This window comes from Molothrus ater, chromosome 13, assembly GCF_012460135.2.
Source record: "Molothrus ater isolate BHLD 08-10-18 breed brown headed cowbird chromosome 13, BPBGC_Mater_1.1, whole genome shotgun sequence".
Classification (NCBI taxonomy): Eukaryota; Metazoa; Chordata; class Aves; order Passeriformes; family Icteridae; genus Molothrus; species Molothrus ater.
Window position 1 is genome coordinate 13685338 of NC_050490.2, and position 15297 is coordinate 13700634.

The window sequence follows — 15297 nt, forward strand, 5'->3', positions numbered from 1 at the left end:
TTAATTGCCTGCCTTGGGACAACCTCCTTAATTCACTGCCAAGTGAATTTAAATAGTCAAGACCAAGGCATGTTCATCCAGACAATGAACTTCAACACATGGAGTTACTCAGTGATGGAATTACTCAGTGATGCTATTTGGAAGTCATTTTTCTGAGCAGCAAATTAGCTCAGAAGTGCAAACAAGCCTTCAGATACCTTAGAGGGAATTTGTGGGACTGTTTTCATTACTGCTCATAAAGTGCTCTGACGTTCTGAGGTAACACTGTTTACAAATGGCTGAAAATGATTACACCAGTGTATTGGAAAAGCCCTTTTTACTGACACCTGGGAAGCAGACAGGAGACTGCTCTGTATGTGTGTAGCTATCCCATTATTTTGTGGTGGGATAATGTGAATGAGGGAAGAGTAAATCCTTAGCTCATAAAACTCATGTAAAGCTAACCTGGATTCAGATCTGCTTTTTAATCTCCACACAATCTTTTCTCCACTGAATCTGGAATAGGACAGATATTATGGCATGTGATATATAGGGGGAAAAACAAAAGGAGGTTTCAATATGACAGTAAGACAAAAGATAGTGATGCTGATTGATGCTCCTACTGGCAAACAGAGTAGAATATAGGGTAATATTATCCTAGAGTAGTAGGGGAGGCTGAAGAGAAACAAGGCAAGCTTAAGAAGCCAGATGGAAAAGTGATAAACATTCAAGATAACATTCCATGCAGCAGTATCTCCTAAAGCACATAGAAACCTGTTTTCCTGTCTCAGAGTAGGCAGCTCTGTCACTGCACACAAAACCAGACAATGCTGATGTGAATATACCATTTAACTGTCAGGAAAATCAAAGCGCAGCTAGGAAAAGGGAATGGGAACAGAAAGTACTTCCCTTCCATGAATGATTTCATTATCTATAATTATTCTTTATTCTGGGTAGGAGTAGAATTCAAAATACCTCTAAATTCCCTTAAAATATCTCTAAACTCTCCTCAAATTGAGTAGCAGTCACTTCTAATCTATGTGAGGTGACAGTTTTTGAACTACTGGCTACTCCTGTAAAGAAATAAGCTTAAGGGCTATTAAAAGCTCAGGTATTTCATCTGTCCATCAGCCTGGACAATAGGCAGCCAGAGAGGTTTCAATTGAAAACCAGCCTTGTAAATAGAATTTCCACTGGAGTTTAAAACAAACCCATCCTGGAAAAATGGTTTTCATTTCAATAAATATGTACATATAAGAAAAACAAAAAGCCCAAACAAACAAAGAAAACTTAAGAAGTTTCAGCAGAACTTTTCTACCCAGATTTTAACACTGTAAAAATCTCATTAGCTGCTCAGAGTCTGGTCCAGGTTAATCACCAGAGCCAGTGCATTCCCTAAGGGCACTAAAATACTGTCCACACACAGAGTCATTGCTTTCCCAATCAGGAGTTGTCTTGTTCTGTCTTCATATCTTTCTCTCTTGCTACAGCCTGTTGTCTGTCTCAGGAAACAAGATTTCCCATCCTTCTCTCATGAAAATTATCAATTTTTGTGGCAGCAGCAGCCTCTACCTCAGGTTAGATAGGGAAGAGCATGAGTGAGATCTCCTAGGGCTGCCAGACTCCTGCCAACACTTCATGTCTTGGAGAGACACTGCAAGACTGACAATATCCCAAAGAAGCAGTGAGAGAACATTGAGCTTTGAATCTATTAACCTTGGTTATTTCTTGTCCAAGGTCCCCCTAATAGCACACACGGGGAAAAACTGGAGGCCCCTGAAGCTGTCATTTCTGCTCCATTTCTGACCTTTGGAAGGATTAGCATTTTCAGAGTTTACTGGAGCCTTAGGATGCCTTTTCCTGTTTGTGCACCCAAGGTGACCCCAAGTTTGCGCTTGCCATGGAGTTGCTCCAGGCTGAGCTATCAGGAGGTGTTAGCTCAGAAAGCTGTGGGAGGCTCTTGAGAGGGAACATCCACCCTCAGCAGCTCTTTCCATCCACACTATTCATGTTTCTCCAGACCAGGGACTTCTCATTAACAGAGGCCAATCCCTTGGGAGGTCTGCTGGCTCTGGCCACCTCATCCTACCTAGAGAGAAGGTCAGTTCCTCAAGAGGAAAGCGAAGCGAAAAATTCCAGAAGTCTCCCCTGGGCTGCTGGTAGGAAATGACTCACAGAAGAATCCTTCGTGACAGTGATGGAGAAGGAGAAGAAAAACACACTGAATCACGAGGCAATGGATTTATTTTAAGGGGGAAGGAGACAGGCTTTTCTTTCTGATGGTTCTAGAGTGTGATAATGCATAGCCAGTAAGAATGACAATGTAAACACTCCTAGGGAATCACACAGGTGATTTTCTCTAAGTTCAAAGCAAGCTAAGGAAGCATTTTGCTGAGAGACTGAGGAAGCTCTCACTGTTCTGTGCCTGCCTTTTCTATACCTTATGGGCATCCCATCCACAGGACCATGGTATCTTTCTTGAATTTGCAATAATGTTTCACAAGATTAAAATTTAACCTCCTGAAAAACTGTTGATGGATGTTTCTCATTAGGAAAGGCTTGGCTAAATGAGCATTTTGTTTAAAAGGCTAATTGAGTGGAATTATCTGGTTATTGTAAAGGAAAATCTCACAAAAGACCTCAGCAATTTCCCTATAGAGATATTGCATCATTCTTCAGGAGATGTCCAAGCAGGCAGCAGGATGCACAGGGAAAGAGAAATAAGCACTAAAAGCATGAACTAGAATTCCCATAGGAATTAAGATTTGTTTTAAACTGAAACATTTCAGCTTTTCTAAAGTACTAACTGTGTAAACTGTGTAAAAGTCAACAGTTCATCATGTGATCAGTTTTTTCATCTCTATGTCCTATCCTGAACCAATATAATGATGGAATTTCCTGCAGTGAGATGCAGAACCCGGCCCTAACCACCAAATCACCTCATTTAAACACAAAAAGCACCATTTACCTGCACACTTGTGAAGAGAATCTCCATTCCCCGGGAACCAAGGAAAGTCTCCCTGCCCAGCTGGATGTTGGTGATGTACTTTAGGCAGAGCAGGAGACCCCTACGAATGTAAATGTAGTTGTTGGAGACATCATTGCGGTGCCAGTCTTGGTAGAGCCTCAGCAATTCACCCAGGTAGCCTCTGTTCACTGCCCGGCGGCTGTTTGACTCTGAAAAGGAGAGAAATGCTGAATTAAACTCCTTTCTGTGTGGTAATTGGGGCTACTCAGTGCTTGAACTCAGACTTTAACACCTGCTCATTCTGGCTTAATGTTCTCAGTTAAAAAAAAAAAAATTTAAACTTCTTTTAAATTTAAAATCTTGTTTGTTAAACATGACCCATGTTCTTGGAACATTACATGAAAAAAACACCCCAAAAAACACAACAGTGTCCTGTCTGGAAATAGGAACCCTCCAGATGAACCAAACCATAAGTCTGCATCTCCTTCCAAGTGCTAATAAACCTAATTCCAGTTGCAGCACCACAAGATTTCCTGAAACTACCAAAGCTCCTGAGGAGTAAGCTGAATAAAGTAAGAGTAGTCAACAGCATAAAATCTTCACCACAGTGCTGCACTTCAGTCCTGAGAGAACACCTTGCTGAGATCAACAAATTCAAAAACCTTGTAGTTGTACAGTCCTGCCACAGCCAGAGAAATTATTTTTGTCTTCTAAATGTATTCCCACAAATACCTGTATAATGAAAGCCATGAATCAAGTGATTCTGGAAACCCACAGTATTTAAAAATAAACAGAACACCAACATGAGCAGTAGCAGCTGGGGCTTCTTTTCTGTTGCTTCCTGGCACCAATATTTTAAAGGTCACATTCAGGTAATGTTTAAAGGCTTTACTGCATGGGCAGAAAAATTACAAAAAAAAATTAAAAAAAAATAAGACTTATAAGAGCTTGTGATATAATACAAAGTCTGCTGAATTTCTAAAACACATCCCTTCACCTACTGCATTCCTTGCCCTGGCCCTCAGGACAAAAAGGAAGGCACACCAGACCCCAGGCTCCCTCCCTTTAAACCAACCCAGCCTAAATTTTCCTGACTGGCCCTGCCATCCCTTGCTGTGACAGGCATTAAAAGCTGTCAGGAGCTCAGTAATCAACTGGGGGGCAGGTAGCATATGTAAGGCAGGAGCTCAGCTCTCTGAATAGCACTCAGCACTTGCAGCTCACAGCAGATGGCTCTTGGTACCAGAGCTGGTGGGCTGCAATCCATTTCCACTTCATTAACAAAGTGCCAGAGCCTCTCACACCTGGAGCTTTAAATCCATCAGTGGGGATTCACAGGACAGGAGAAGCAGCTAGAGGTCAAATGAGAGAATAGGAAGATGCTGCCTGAAGAAAATCAGCAACAAGAGAAGCCATGGAAGGAATAAGCAGGAGCAGCAAACCTCAATCCCAGTGATGAAGTAGATGGAGACACTGGAAAGGGGAAAGAAGTCACCCGAAGTGAAGCCTTCTCTCAGTCTGTTCTCTGCAGTAGATGAGCAAACCCTCACCTGGAGAAGGGATTGGAGGGTTTTCCTGCTACCTGGCCTGGTCCTGCACATTTCTCTACCATTGGCACCAAGCAGAACCCCCAGCCCAGGCTGCCAACTCATTTTAATGCTGCTCTGCACCTTCACAGCACCCTGCTGCCATGGCCCTGCTGGTCCCACAGCAATTCCAGTCCCACACAGCCCTGCCCAGGCTCTCACACAGCTCTCCAGCCCTGCCTCCCCTTGCTGGTAACCACCTACACTAACTCTGCATTCTGAGGCTCAGTGGTTGTCAGATGGAGAAGGTCACCCTCCTCCTCTGACCTTCACTCTGTATTTCTGTTTTCTATTTGACTCTCTGTGAGAAAACTTTAATTGCTTGAGAATCCCTTATCAATCCCAATGATTTTATTCATCATTTCCTGTTAATCCTCAACCAGCTGTCATCTTTACTAACCTGTAGGATGACTAACCCCTTAAATCAGTCAATCTTCCTTGAAGAATTACTCAGGAAGCTCTGTAAAAGTAATATGTGTATAAAACATGACAAGAAGAACAGAGTTGGAGAGCACAAGGTAGGGACAATTTAGATCAGACTCAGAGCTTCCCTGAGCTGTTCAGGGACAGATGAAATTGGACTAGATCTAGGCTTTTATAGCCTCTAGCACACAGTGCTTGAAGTCTAAGCTTTCTGTGTCAATGTCAATAGGAAGAGGGAAGAACTGGGAAGCACTGTGTGTAGAGCTTCTTGGGGAATTTGTTGAAAAAAAAAATCTCTCTCAAAGAGTGTCTGTGATCTTTTAAGACAGATTTCCACATTTGAATCTCAGCTCCACAGGGACCAAAACACACAACTGTCCTATGCTTTAGTTTTAATACTCATTGAAAAGCATAGAGGAAGGTGAGTGGAATAATTTTGCTGTTTCCTCACGTGTTTTCTGTAGTACTCACCACTTTCAGGATCAAAACAGTCTCTTTTCAAAATGAAGCTGAGATAGTCTGTTCTGTGAGAAAGAGATGGAGAGGCAGGACTAGATTTCCCTGAACCCTTTGATCAGAAGCAATGAGAATTAATTGCTGAAGGGGCAAAAAACACATTAATTTTGTTTCTCCTGTCTGATTTCATTGATTCTCCTCTGCTCTCCTGTGCTGTCAGTGTTTTTCTTTTTTTTATTTTCCATTTTTTCAGTTCTATAGTCAATAAAGTAGTGAATAAATGAAAGAGGAAGTATGCCAAGATCTCCAGAAGGCAGAATAGAAAAAGGAGGCCTCCCCCACCTGTCTGTGTCTGTTGGTCTCTCCATCTAGGGATGCACCAGCATGGGTATCTATCTATATTTTGGCACAAATACAGATGGTGGAAATGAATCATACAGGTACAAGCAGCACTGCACAGATTTGTAGGCAGCAAGAACCACCCCTCCTGGAGTGAGTGCATACAATCTGTGTGGTAAGTGGCAAAATGTCCTGTCTTTTGACCCTCTCCCTGATATTCTTTAGTTAGGCCCTTTCCCTCTCCCTGGGTATGGTCAGTAGCCAGTGGAAATGGAAGTTTTCCTGCCATGCAGCTTTCAGAGGTGCCCAGGGATGGTTCCTCCTATTTTGAGTGAACTCAAGGGGTTCCTATCTCTTGAGGCCATCAGTGGGAATTCAGCACCAACCACAAAAAAAAAAAAACCTGTTTTGGCTAAAGACTGGGCTGATCAGTGGCCAAAAGTGCATTAACAGCAAAAATCTGACTATATATCAACCCCTTCAAGCTACCCTCTATCGGCAGCCATTGTGTGAACTCTCCCTCTGCAGCAGCTGGATGTGGGGCACTGACATCCCCTTGAGCAGGGACAGCTCCCAGGGTTACCCCTCAAGGCTGAGGGATCCCTTGCCTGACACCAGGCACAGGTATCTTGGGAAGTGACATTTTTTTGCTTGTGTGTGACATTCAAGACATATAGTGCTTTTATGTGCTCATCTTTGTTTCCCATTCTAACCTTAAGTGTAGCAAATAGAGTATTGCCTTCCAATCCATATGAACTCATTAAATATTTTACATATCCAAGTTTATTGATTAAACTAACTACTAGATCAGATCTGTCTGAACCATCTCTGACTCCTCCCCTGTGACAGTCTGTCTTCCTAATCTTACTCTGCCATCTCTGACAGGGGAGCATTGTCTTCTCCACCACTCCAAACCTGTTCCTGGAATCCTATTTTCTTTGCAAGAGTTTCACTTCTGCCTGATGAGACTGGGGTGAAAGGAAAATATTCAATGCTTTCTTAATTTCCCACATTTCAAGACCTGCCCCTTCATTTGTGGCTTCCAGGGCAGTGCTCATCAGTGAAAATTTGAGCTCTGCAGCTCAAAACATGAGGCCTGAATCACCCATGCAGCTCACCAGAAACATCTGACATGAGTCTCCAGCCAACAAGCAGAAGCCTCAAATGGTTAAATTTACATCTAAATTACCAAGGGGATCTCACTAGAAAGAAATCCCCAGTTTTGACAGAATTCTCATTCTGTGGTGGGGGCCTAAAGTCAGGTTTTCAGTCTAGGAGATTAAAGCCTCATGACCACCAGGGCTACTGTGGACATTTCTGAAGCTCTCTCTGCAATCCTGTCTCCTTTGAAGTGTTTGCCAAGAACACGGGTACCCCTGGAAAACATGCAGTGTATTTAATCAAAAACTGAATTACAGTCAACCTGAAATATGATGAGCAAGCACTGCTTACCAGGCAGAACAAAGAGATATTTATCTTTCTGTCTATCTGCTTAAATCTCTTTGTTGATGCCACTCAGCTGATTCATTATGCCAAGAACATACATTGCTACAGCTTGGAGATAAGAATACTTTGCTAAATTAACCCTATAGCCCCTAAAGCAGTGAAAGGAATAAGAAAAACTCTAACTTCCCCACTCTGCTCTGGTGATTGCCTCTTAGGAATAAAAAATGCAAGCTATCTCCAACAGCAAAGAGAGCACAGCTGTTTTATTTGGTCATTGAGAGGCCACTTTTGCAGAGAAAGGCACAAGGGCTCTGTATAGACACAAAGTTAATTATCCCCATGAAGAAACCAAGTCATGCATGAAGTGCTGGGATCACTTCAGACTTAGTGAGCTCTACAGCAAGAAGGTGGTATTAGCTCAACTCATGTTGGAAGCCAGAAGGCTGCACTGTAGTTTTGCCCTAAACAGTTTCCCTTTCCTTCTTTGCTTTTCAGAAAACCAGAAATAAAATTAAAAACAAAAATACAGTAGCACAAAATCTACAGTTTGATTTTTTTTCTGACTGAAGTGGTTTGAAAGAGCTTTTATAAGGACACCAGAATTTGGAAGACTTCCTTAAATTGAGGCACTGAATTTACAGAAGTCAGATCATCACCGGAGGGACAAACACTGCCCATGCCAAGAGAAAGAGGTAAACAAGCATCATTAAGGATGTCAACAGAGAATAATGCAGCTCCTCAATACTTAGTTTTTATTACACCTACCCTGAGAGGCAAAACATCAGGAAGTTGCCATGCCCCAAGAGAAAAAGCCAACACTTTGCTCTGGAGCACTGAGTTACATCAGTTTGGAATATGTCTATGAATGAAGAGTCTTGGGGAAAAGAATATAAAGGACATAGAAAAATTGTTTTCTTTCCCATAAAGTGGCTCTTCTCAAAGAGATAAAAGTATAGAATCAAGACTGAAATTTCATTCTGAAATTCAGGAAGAAAGGAAGACAGACACAATGCTTGGTTTAGGTTATCATGAAAAGAACTGCAAAATTCAACTCTGATCACAATACCCAAAAAGATGTGATCATAGATTTAGAGCCAGGCTGACAATGGCGTTTGAATCCAGAGGTGGATAATAAGGATTTCAGTGGATGATGAGACATGGGTACCTGGTGCAGTATGAGGCAAATCCCAGACATTGTGCTGTTGGCTACAGGAACTGGGATGGTTTAACAATGGGGTATTTCCACTCGAGATCAAAGAGCTGCCTCACTACATCTTTGTCAAGCATTATGAATTCAGTAGCAGTGAGTGCAGGCCTTTCACACTGCCTAATCTGCTTCTGTGCTAGAACATCACTTTCTCCTCCTCAGTTACTTGCCCCTCCTTGATGCCAACATAAAAGGAAAAGAATGACAATGATTATTTTATCTCAGGGGACATAAAATATTTTTATGGTTTGATAAAATAAAAAGTGGGTAAAAGGTTAAATAAAGGTAAGTTGATGGAAGATGGGGAGGAAACAGTAGGAAAATGAGAGATGAAAAGCTGTGCAAGAAGATCAAGCTAGTAAAAGAAGGGAGATTTAGAAAGAGAGAAGGGAAAGGCCATCAGCAGTAGCTGCTGTTAGCACACAGAATAGTCTTGATGAAATCAGCACCATCAGGAGGTCATCACAACCTGTCTTTTTAAGTGGCTCATTACAATTTTCCCAGGCAAGCATTGCACCAAGGGCCCTGCCCGTTTCCCCAGCCTTCTCCCTCAATATCCGCTCAGCCAATGCCTCTGAGAGCAGCTCCAGCTAATTTCCTTACAGACATGCAAGCCAGTGATTCTGGGAAGCACAGATAGTCGGGAATAACAAACACGACCAAAATTAGATTAAAATAACCTGCTGATAAACAAATTACTCACCCAAAATACACATTGGATTAGGCACAGTGGGGATCCCTATAATCACATCGCCACCGTGTGGCTCCTGCTCCCTCACATCCCCTCCAGCCTCAGCACCCCTGGCCTGGCTTTGTCTGGGCTTGGGTAGCAGGTGTCCAGTTTAATTCCACTGCCCCCGAACTGGGAATGGCTTGCCTGGTTTATTCTGTGGTTTGGAGTCACTAAAAGCAATAGACCCAATGGCTAGGAGTGCCCTGGAGGGCATCCCACATCTGCTCAAACAGGCTCCAGCCCCTCCACACCTGGAGCAGTGTGGCCGATGGAAACACGCCCAGGCTAGAATGACCAGCCCGTCTCCAGCCAAAGGGGGCGCTTCTCCAACACGAAGCCGGGTATTGCGCCTAAGGCGCTAAACTGCCTTCCGGACGTTGGCCGCTGAAAACTCCGAGCCGCAGGAAGAAGAGGCGTCTCTCAGTCTCTTTAGTATGATCGGATTTATTGGGTCCCGAGGGACCAAACACTCCCAATGGGACCAGGGAAAAGGGGCTGGGAGCAGAGAGTTGAGTGCCCCGAGGCATGAAAACCTCAGGGTTTTAAAGGAGATGGGAGGGGTGAGGGGTAACAAATCAGGAGAGGGAAGGGGAGGATACATTGGGGATTGACACAATGATACAACCAACCATGTACAACCAAGGGAGGGGCCCCAGCCCCTGAGCCAATCACCGACACCCTGGCCAGAAGCTTCTGGAAAAGGAGGCAGGGGTGCCGAGTGACAGGCAGGCAACCGGGGGCAGAGAACAAAAATGATACATGTTGAAACCATAGAAACTGGGGAGGGGTTTGGGGATTGACAGTTAACTGGGATTGGGGCAGGACCTTTCAACATGAACAATGAGGGTGAACAGAACAAATGCGAAACGAACCACAACACACACCTTGATCTTGAAGACACAGGAGTGCTCCACAATGAGCTCCTCAGGCCTTAATACAGAGCTGAATCAAGATATGAAGACACATGTACAGAGAAGAAGTAGAGCAAAGCCAAAGGAGGCTGGAAAAAACCAGCATGTTTACTCTGGGACAGAGAGGAGACTTTGGGAAAGTTTCAGTGCCTCGCCCCACCTCAGTTTATCTGTATCTATCAGGATCTGCCTCCTCCTCCCCACCCTGGCCTGTAATGAGCATCTAGAAATTGAAGGAGGAAGAATGGTCATTAGTAACACAAGGAAGCTTGACTGTAACCACTGTAGATATTTACCAATCAGAATGTTCAGTCTTATTATAAAGTCAGAGTTAACATGGTGGAGAGACAGCAGATTCAAAAAAGGCAGCCAGGCAATGGAGGCAGAAGTTGCTGTGAGCTGTTTGCTGTGTGCATGTGGCCATGGCAGGTGGTGAACAGCAGCTGGGAGAGCATGCAAGGGCTGGGATGTGTGCACAGAGATAAGTCAGGAGTGAGAGACCAGCTGATGATCAGACAAGAAATGCCTTCTCCATATCAGTAATCTGAGCTTCCACTGATAGGAAGGTGTAGCACTGCCATTAGAAAGGACTTCAATTCTTCCATTATTCACCATCTCTGATTATCACCATGTGGCAATCACTGGATACAGGGACTCAGCACAACCAAGGTGTCTCAGCTCTCACTGGGTTTCCAAGCATTTATTCCCTGCTGTGGATGAAGCACAAGTTTGTTGTGCTCCATCACTTATTACTTTAGGCCATCTTATACTTCCCCCTCTGAAACACAACAGCAACAATTTCCCAGGTCCATCTGGGTTGGTAATGCTTTCTTACACTGATGTCTCTTTCCCAGGCATATCTTGCTTCTTGCAGTTATGCACCTGATAAGTGAGCATTTAGCATCAGCTTCTGTGGGGAAGGAGACAGAAGCCAAACAGTTTCCAGCCAGCCCATGGCTCTGCAGGTGGACAAAGTCTCAGGTGGAAGCCTGAGATGAAGATGGATGTTGCTGGCTCCATCAGGGAGACATACTGCCATCTGCCTGCTCCCTTTAAAACTGCTTTCTCAGTGCACAGAAGAATAAAAGCAAGAGGGACACTGAACCTCCAGCACAGCCCTGTGTATAACCACAATCCCCTGGATCTCTTTGGGCTGAAACACTCAAGGGCAGGCCTAAAGGGGTACCCCAGAATGGCCATGTTCTTGTCCTGTCTTACAGCCTTCAGCAGCATCAAAACACAAATCTCCTCAGCATTTTCCAGCAAGGTTTTCCTAAAAACCTCACAATAATCAGTCCACTGCTGTAGCGCTTTCCAGGATTCCTGCCTTCTGTTTAGTTTGCATCCCAACTAAAACATGCTCAGGTGCCTCTGGCTGCTTTACTGTGTACAGCTTTACCCCTGTTTTCATAAGCAATTTTCAAGTGCTATAGCATTCACCAGATTTGATTCCTACCTTTCCTACACCACCCAAATGCACTGAGGCCAGGGCCACAAATATGTTAACTGTGACAAAGAAAGATGTCCTGGTGCAATCCTGAAAAAGAATTCATCACTCTTCCAAGCATGGTGAATTTATCTCAAGGAACCAGAGCTGTTTCTCACATCTCCTGACCCACACTTCCCAAAAGACACAACCTGCTCATTTGTATGCAGCTACCAGAGCAGACTGCTCCAAAAGCCTGGAGCTTCTCATGCCCTGAACCACAGGACAAGGAGAAAAACAGAATATGTTCTTGGCCACTCAGAACTGCAGAAATCATCCAAAAAACACCAGTCAGGCTGACTTCTGGTATGTGATGCTCTATTTGATTTTACAGCATCAGCACCATTTCCTAAATACCAGCTCCAATACCTTTAAAAAAAAAAACAAACCTGAAAATAGGTGATGTCTTTTCCTAAAATCACTTCACCATTCACACTCAAACAACATTGCTGTTATTTACATGCTTTTCTCCCCTTCCATGGAAGAAACAACAAATTGGGAAGGGAAATAAGTATTTGTCACTGGCTGGAGAAATTCTCCATTCCTCCCATTATACCAAGACCCAGGACAATCAATGCTCTCAAAATACTCAAAATAAGGTCCAGCCTGGCTCCCTGGGCACCCACAGGGCTGGAGCACTCCAAGAATCAGAACTGGTATAGGAAACTCCTGCCTCTTTCCTGTGCATTGTTCTTTGGGACAAAGGGATGAGGGAATACCAAGGGAGAACGAGGTTTAACAGGATCACTCTGTCCAGCAGCACAGCACAGAAAGGAAAGTCAGAAAGAATATGAAGAAAAAAAGCTTACTTGATTTCAGCAGAGCTGCCAGAGCCCCAATGGCTGCCCTAGGGAAAGAAGAGAGATGGAGAAATAATGTCAATTTCTTCAATAATTTTTGTAACCTTCATCTTCACAGTCTTCTGGGCCAGGCTTCCCAGATGGTCTAAACTGACAGTTTATGATGGACTTTGACAGAACTGCAATGTTTTACACCAACAGAGGATCCAGCCTCTGCAGCTGACTCAGTTATTCCAAAAGACCATTAGCCCTTTAGCTTTACCGTTCCACTGATTTGTAGTGACCATTAAAATTTAAAGCAACACCCACAAAGTGATCTAACAAGTCTTTAAACTGCTGCCCCAGAGCTTTTTCTTTGTACCAGAGACTTAGCACTTGCCCACTCCAGACACAAGTGCTTCTATCTGCATCATCAGATAACTTTCATATCAAGCTGGGACATCAACGTCAATATTTCCAGCAAAATCCCACTCCTTTTTCTATTTTCCCAAAACAAGCTTCACCCCTATCCTCCTTCCCAGTTTTAACAGAAAACAAAACTGAATTTCTTTTAATTGAAACCACACCTTGCATTGCAGGGGTGTGTAGAGGGCCCCACTCAGAGGGGACTGGTGCTAAAAGGTGCTAAAGCTCTGTAGTAAAGTGGCTTGCAGTGAGTAAGGGCAGGGACAGACATTTCTGAGGGCCTTCTGTGTCATTTCATTGTGCAGGTTTGCAAATGAACCTGCCTGACTGCTTTGGCTGGGAGCTGGTCACTAACATTTGCAGCTTGAGAAGTTGAACTGAGACATCATTGCTCCCCAACTTCTGGAGGCAGGTTCCCTCCTCATGTGGTAAAATCTCCATCCCACTTGTCTCACAGAAAACCTTCTTTTCCAGTCATGTTCTGCTGGAGCAAGATCCCTGTTCTAACATGGCTTACTGCTGTGAAGCTCCAAGTGCCCAGATCTGCTTAAATAAATACAGCTACAAAAACCTCCATGTGCTAGGATTCCTTGAAATGTAATCTCGTCACAAACCAATCCCCAAATAAAATTTTATTAAATTCCACACTGAGCCAATTATCATCCTGCAGCAAGTAAATATTTTTTTGTCACCAAGCTCCTGTTTTTTGTGTGTCCTAACAGCAGCTGAGACAAAGATTCAAGAGCTGGTTCTTGCTGATACTGGGCCAACATCTCCATCTAAAGTCATTCTTTCATAATGAATCTGTCAGAGTTCAACAAGAGCTTTACAAACTGCAAAGAAAACACACTCAAATACAGATAGAACAGGAAATCAGTAGCTAAAAATCTCACCAGTGGAAGCACAGCCATGCTTTCATTACTTCTTTAGCACCAACTGAACAGGAATCATTCAGATGGTGCAAGAGTAATGTCATCCCCCAGCTATTCAGCCTGCTCAGAAGAGGAACACTCTACAGCCACTGATCACTCAGTCTCTCCACAAGTTCAAAGCCTGGGACAATGTAAACAACTCTAAGCAAGTTCAAATTCCACCCAGAGCATCTCCCAAAGCTCACACTCCAGTATGTCTTTAAAGAGGGACTGCTCTGCATACCTATATTTTACAGGCCTAATGTGATGTCTCAATCACCTGCTAGAGCAGCAGAGCAATGGAGGAATTACCAGAATATCTCTGGCTCCAAGCACAAGAGTTCTCAGTATTTCCTCCAGGCATCTGTTTTATGTTGTAGGTGCTTATGAGCATTGCTAAGAGTTTCAGCAGAGCTACACTACTGTGATAAAGACAACACTGCCAGCAAACCTCCCTTCAGACAATAAATCAGCAAATCTGGATCTTCCAATACTTTTGGGGGAGGTCTGTGAACCACATTGTACACAGACAACTTCATTCATCCTCAAAGGATTCCAGAATTCCCAGAGCATGTTCTCAGCCTAATCTCCAGTCCCAACTGTCCAGCCCTGGCAGACTCCAATGATATGCATTGAGAGAAAAAAACATAAACTGCAAAACAGGTAAAATAATTTTAAGGGATAAAACAGACTTACCAAGACTAGATCAAGCCAGCCTAATTTGGTATTTTTCGTTGATAAGAAAACAAACTTCTTCTACACAAGGGAAGTGTGGTAGATCAATTTATCTGTACTTCAATAAAGCATTTGATATGATGCCACAATGAAAATTATTAGTCAAGCTGGAGAACATGGGGATTAGTGTAAGAATTACAATGTGGGAAAGGAATTGGTTAAAGACTTCATGACAGGAGTTGTGCTGGAAGAGGAATTATAAGTCTAGAGGGAACTTATGTGTGGAAGTCCTCAAGGATCTTTTCAGACTGATCTTATTTCAGCTTTTCATTAATGACCTTGGCACAAAAAGTCAGACTATACTAACAAAATCTGCTGACCGTGTGAAGTCAGGACCTGCTGCCAATAGCAGGGAGTTCAGAATATCTTTCAGGAGTAACAAGATGTTCTTGAGTTCTGAAGGAATAGAAATGTGATGAAATATAATAGTCAAAGTGCAAGGTTAAGCATTTAGGGTTTAATAAGGATTACCGTTATGATCAGGGGCTCATAATTTGGAAATGAGTAGAAGGACACCCTGGATATATGAGCCCATTAAGGAATAAGGACAAGCATAACCAGCAGGGTGACAACCATGAAAAGGACAGATCAGGTCTCAGAAAACCAGTGGAGAAGGGAGCATGGACATTCTCATAGAAGGCTTCACCTGAACAGCTGTGTGCAGAACTCAGAAGGAGCCATGCAGAAACCTGCCAAGGAAATCATTATGGTACCAGAGACATAACTCATTAGGAGTCCTAAAGATCAGAGTTTAGTCACCCTAACAAAATGATAGCCAAGAGACAACTGGATTGTTCCCCTCAGACACACTTGGGTGGCAGAGAAGTAAACACTGAGGAAGGCAGAGAGAAACTTAGAGCTGAAGAAAAAATTTGGCCCTAGGACAAATGGATATAAAATGGCCATGAATAA

The 15297-nt window shown here is 43.4% G+C and overlaps 1 protein-coding gene across 1 annotated transcript in view; it reads right to left on the reverse strand.

The window, feature by feature from the left end:
* Positions 1–15297, reverse strand: part of AGBL1 (AGBL carboxypeptidase 1) — a 245936-nt gene that overhangs the window by 207911 nt on the left and 22728 nt on the right. Inside the window, exons 6-7 of the mRNA XM_054516258.1 lie at positions 12344–12381; positions 2948–3156 (exon numbers count right to left, since the gene is read on the reverse strand). Of these exons, the coding sequence (XP_054372233.1) occupies positions 2948–3156; positions 12344–12381 (247 nt within the window). The remainder of the gene's footprint in view (positions 1–2947; positions 3157–12343; positions 12382–15297) is intronic.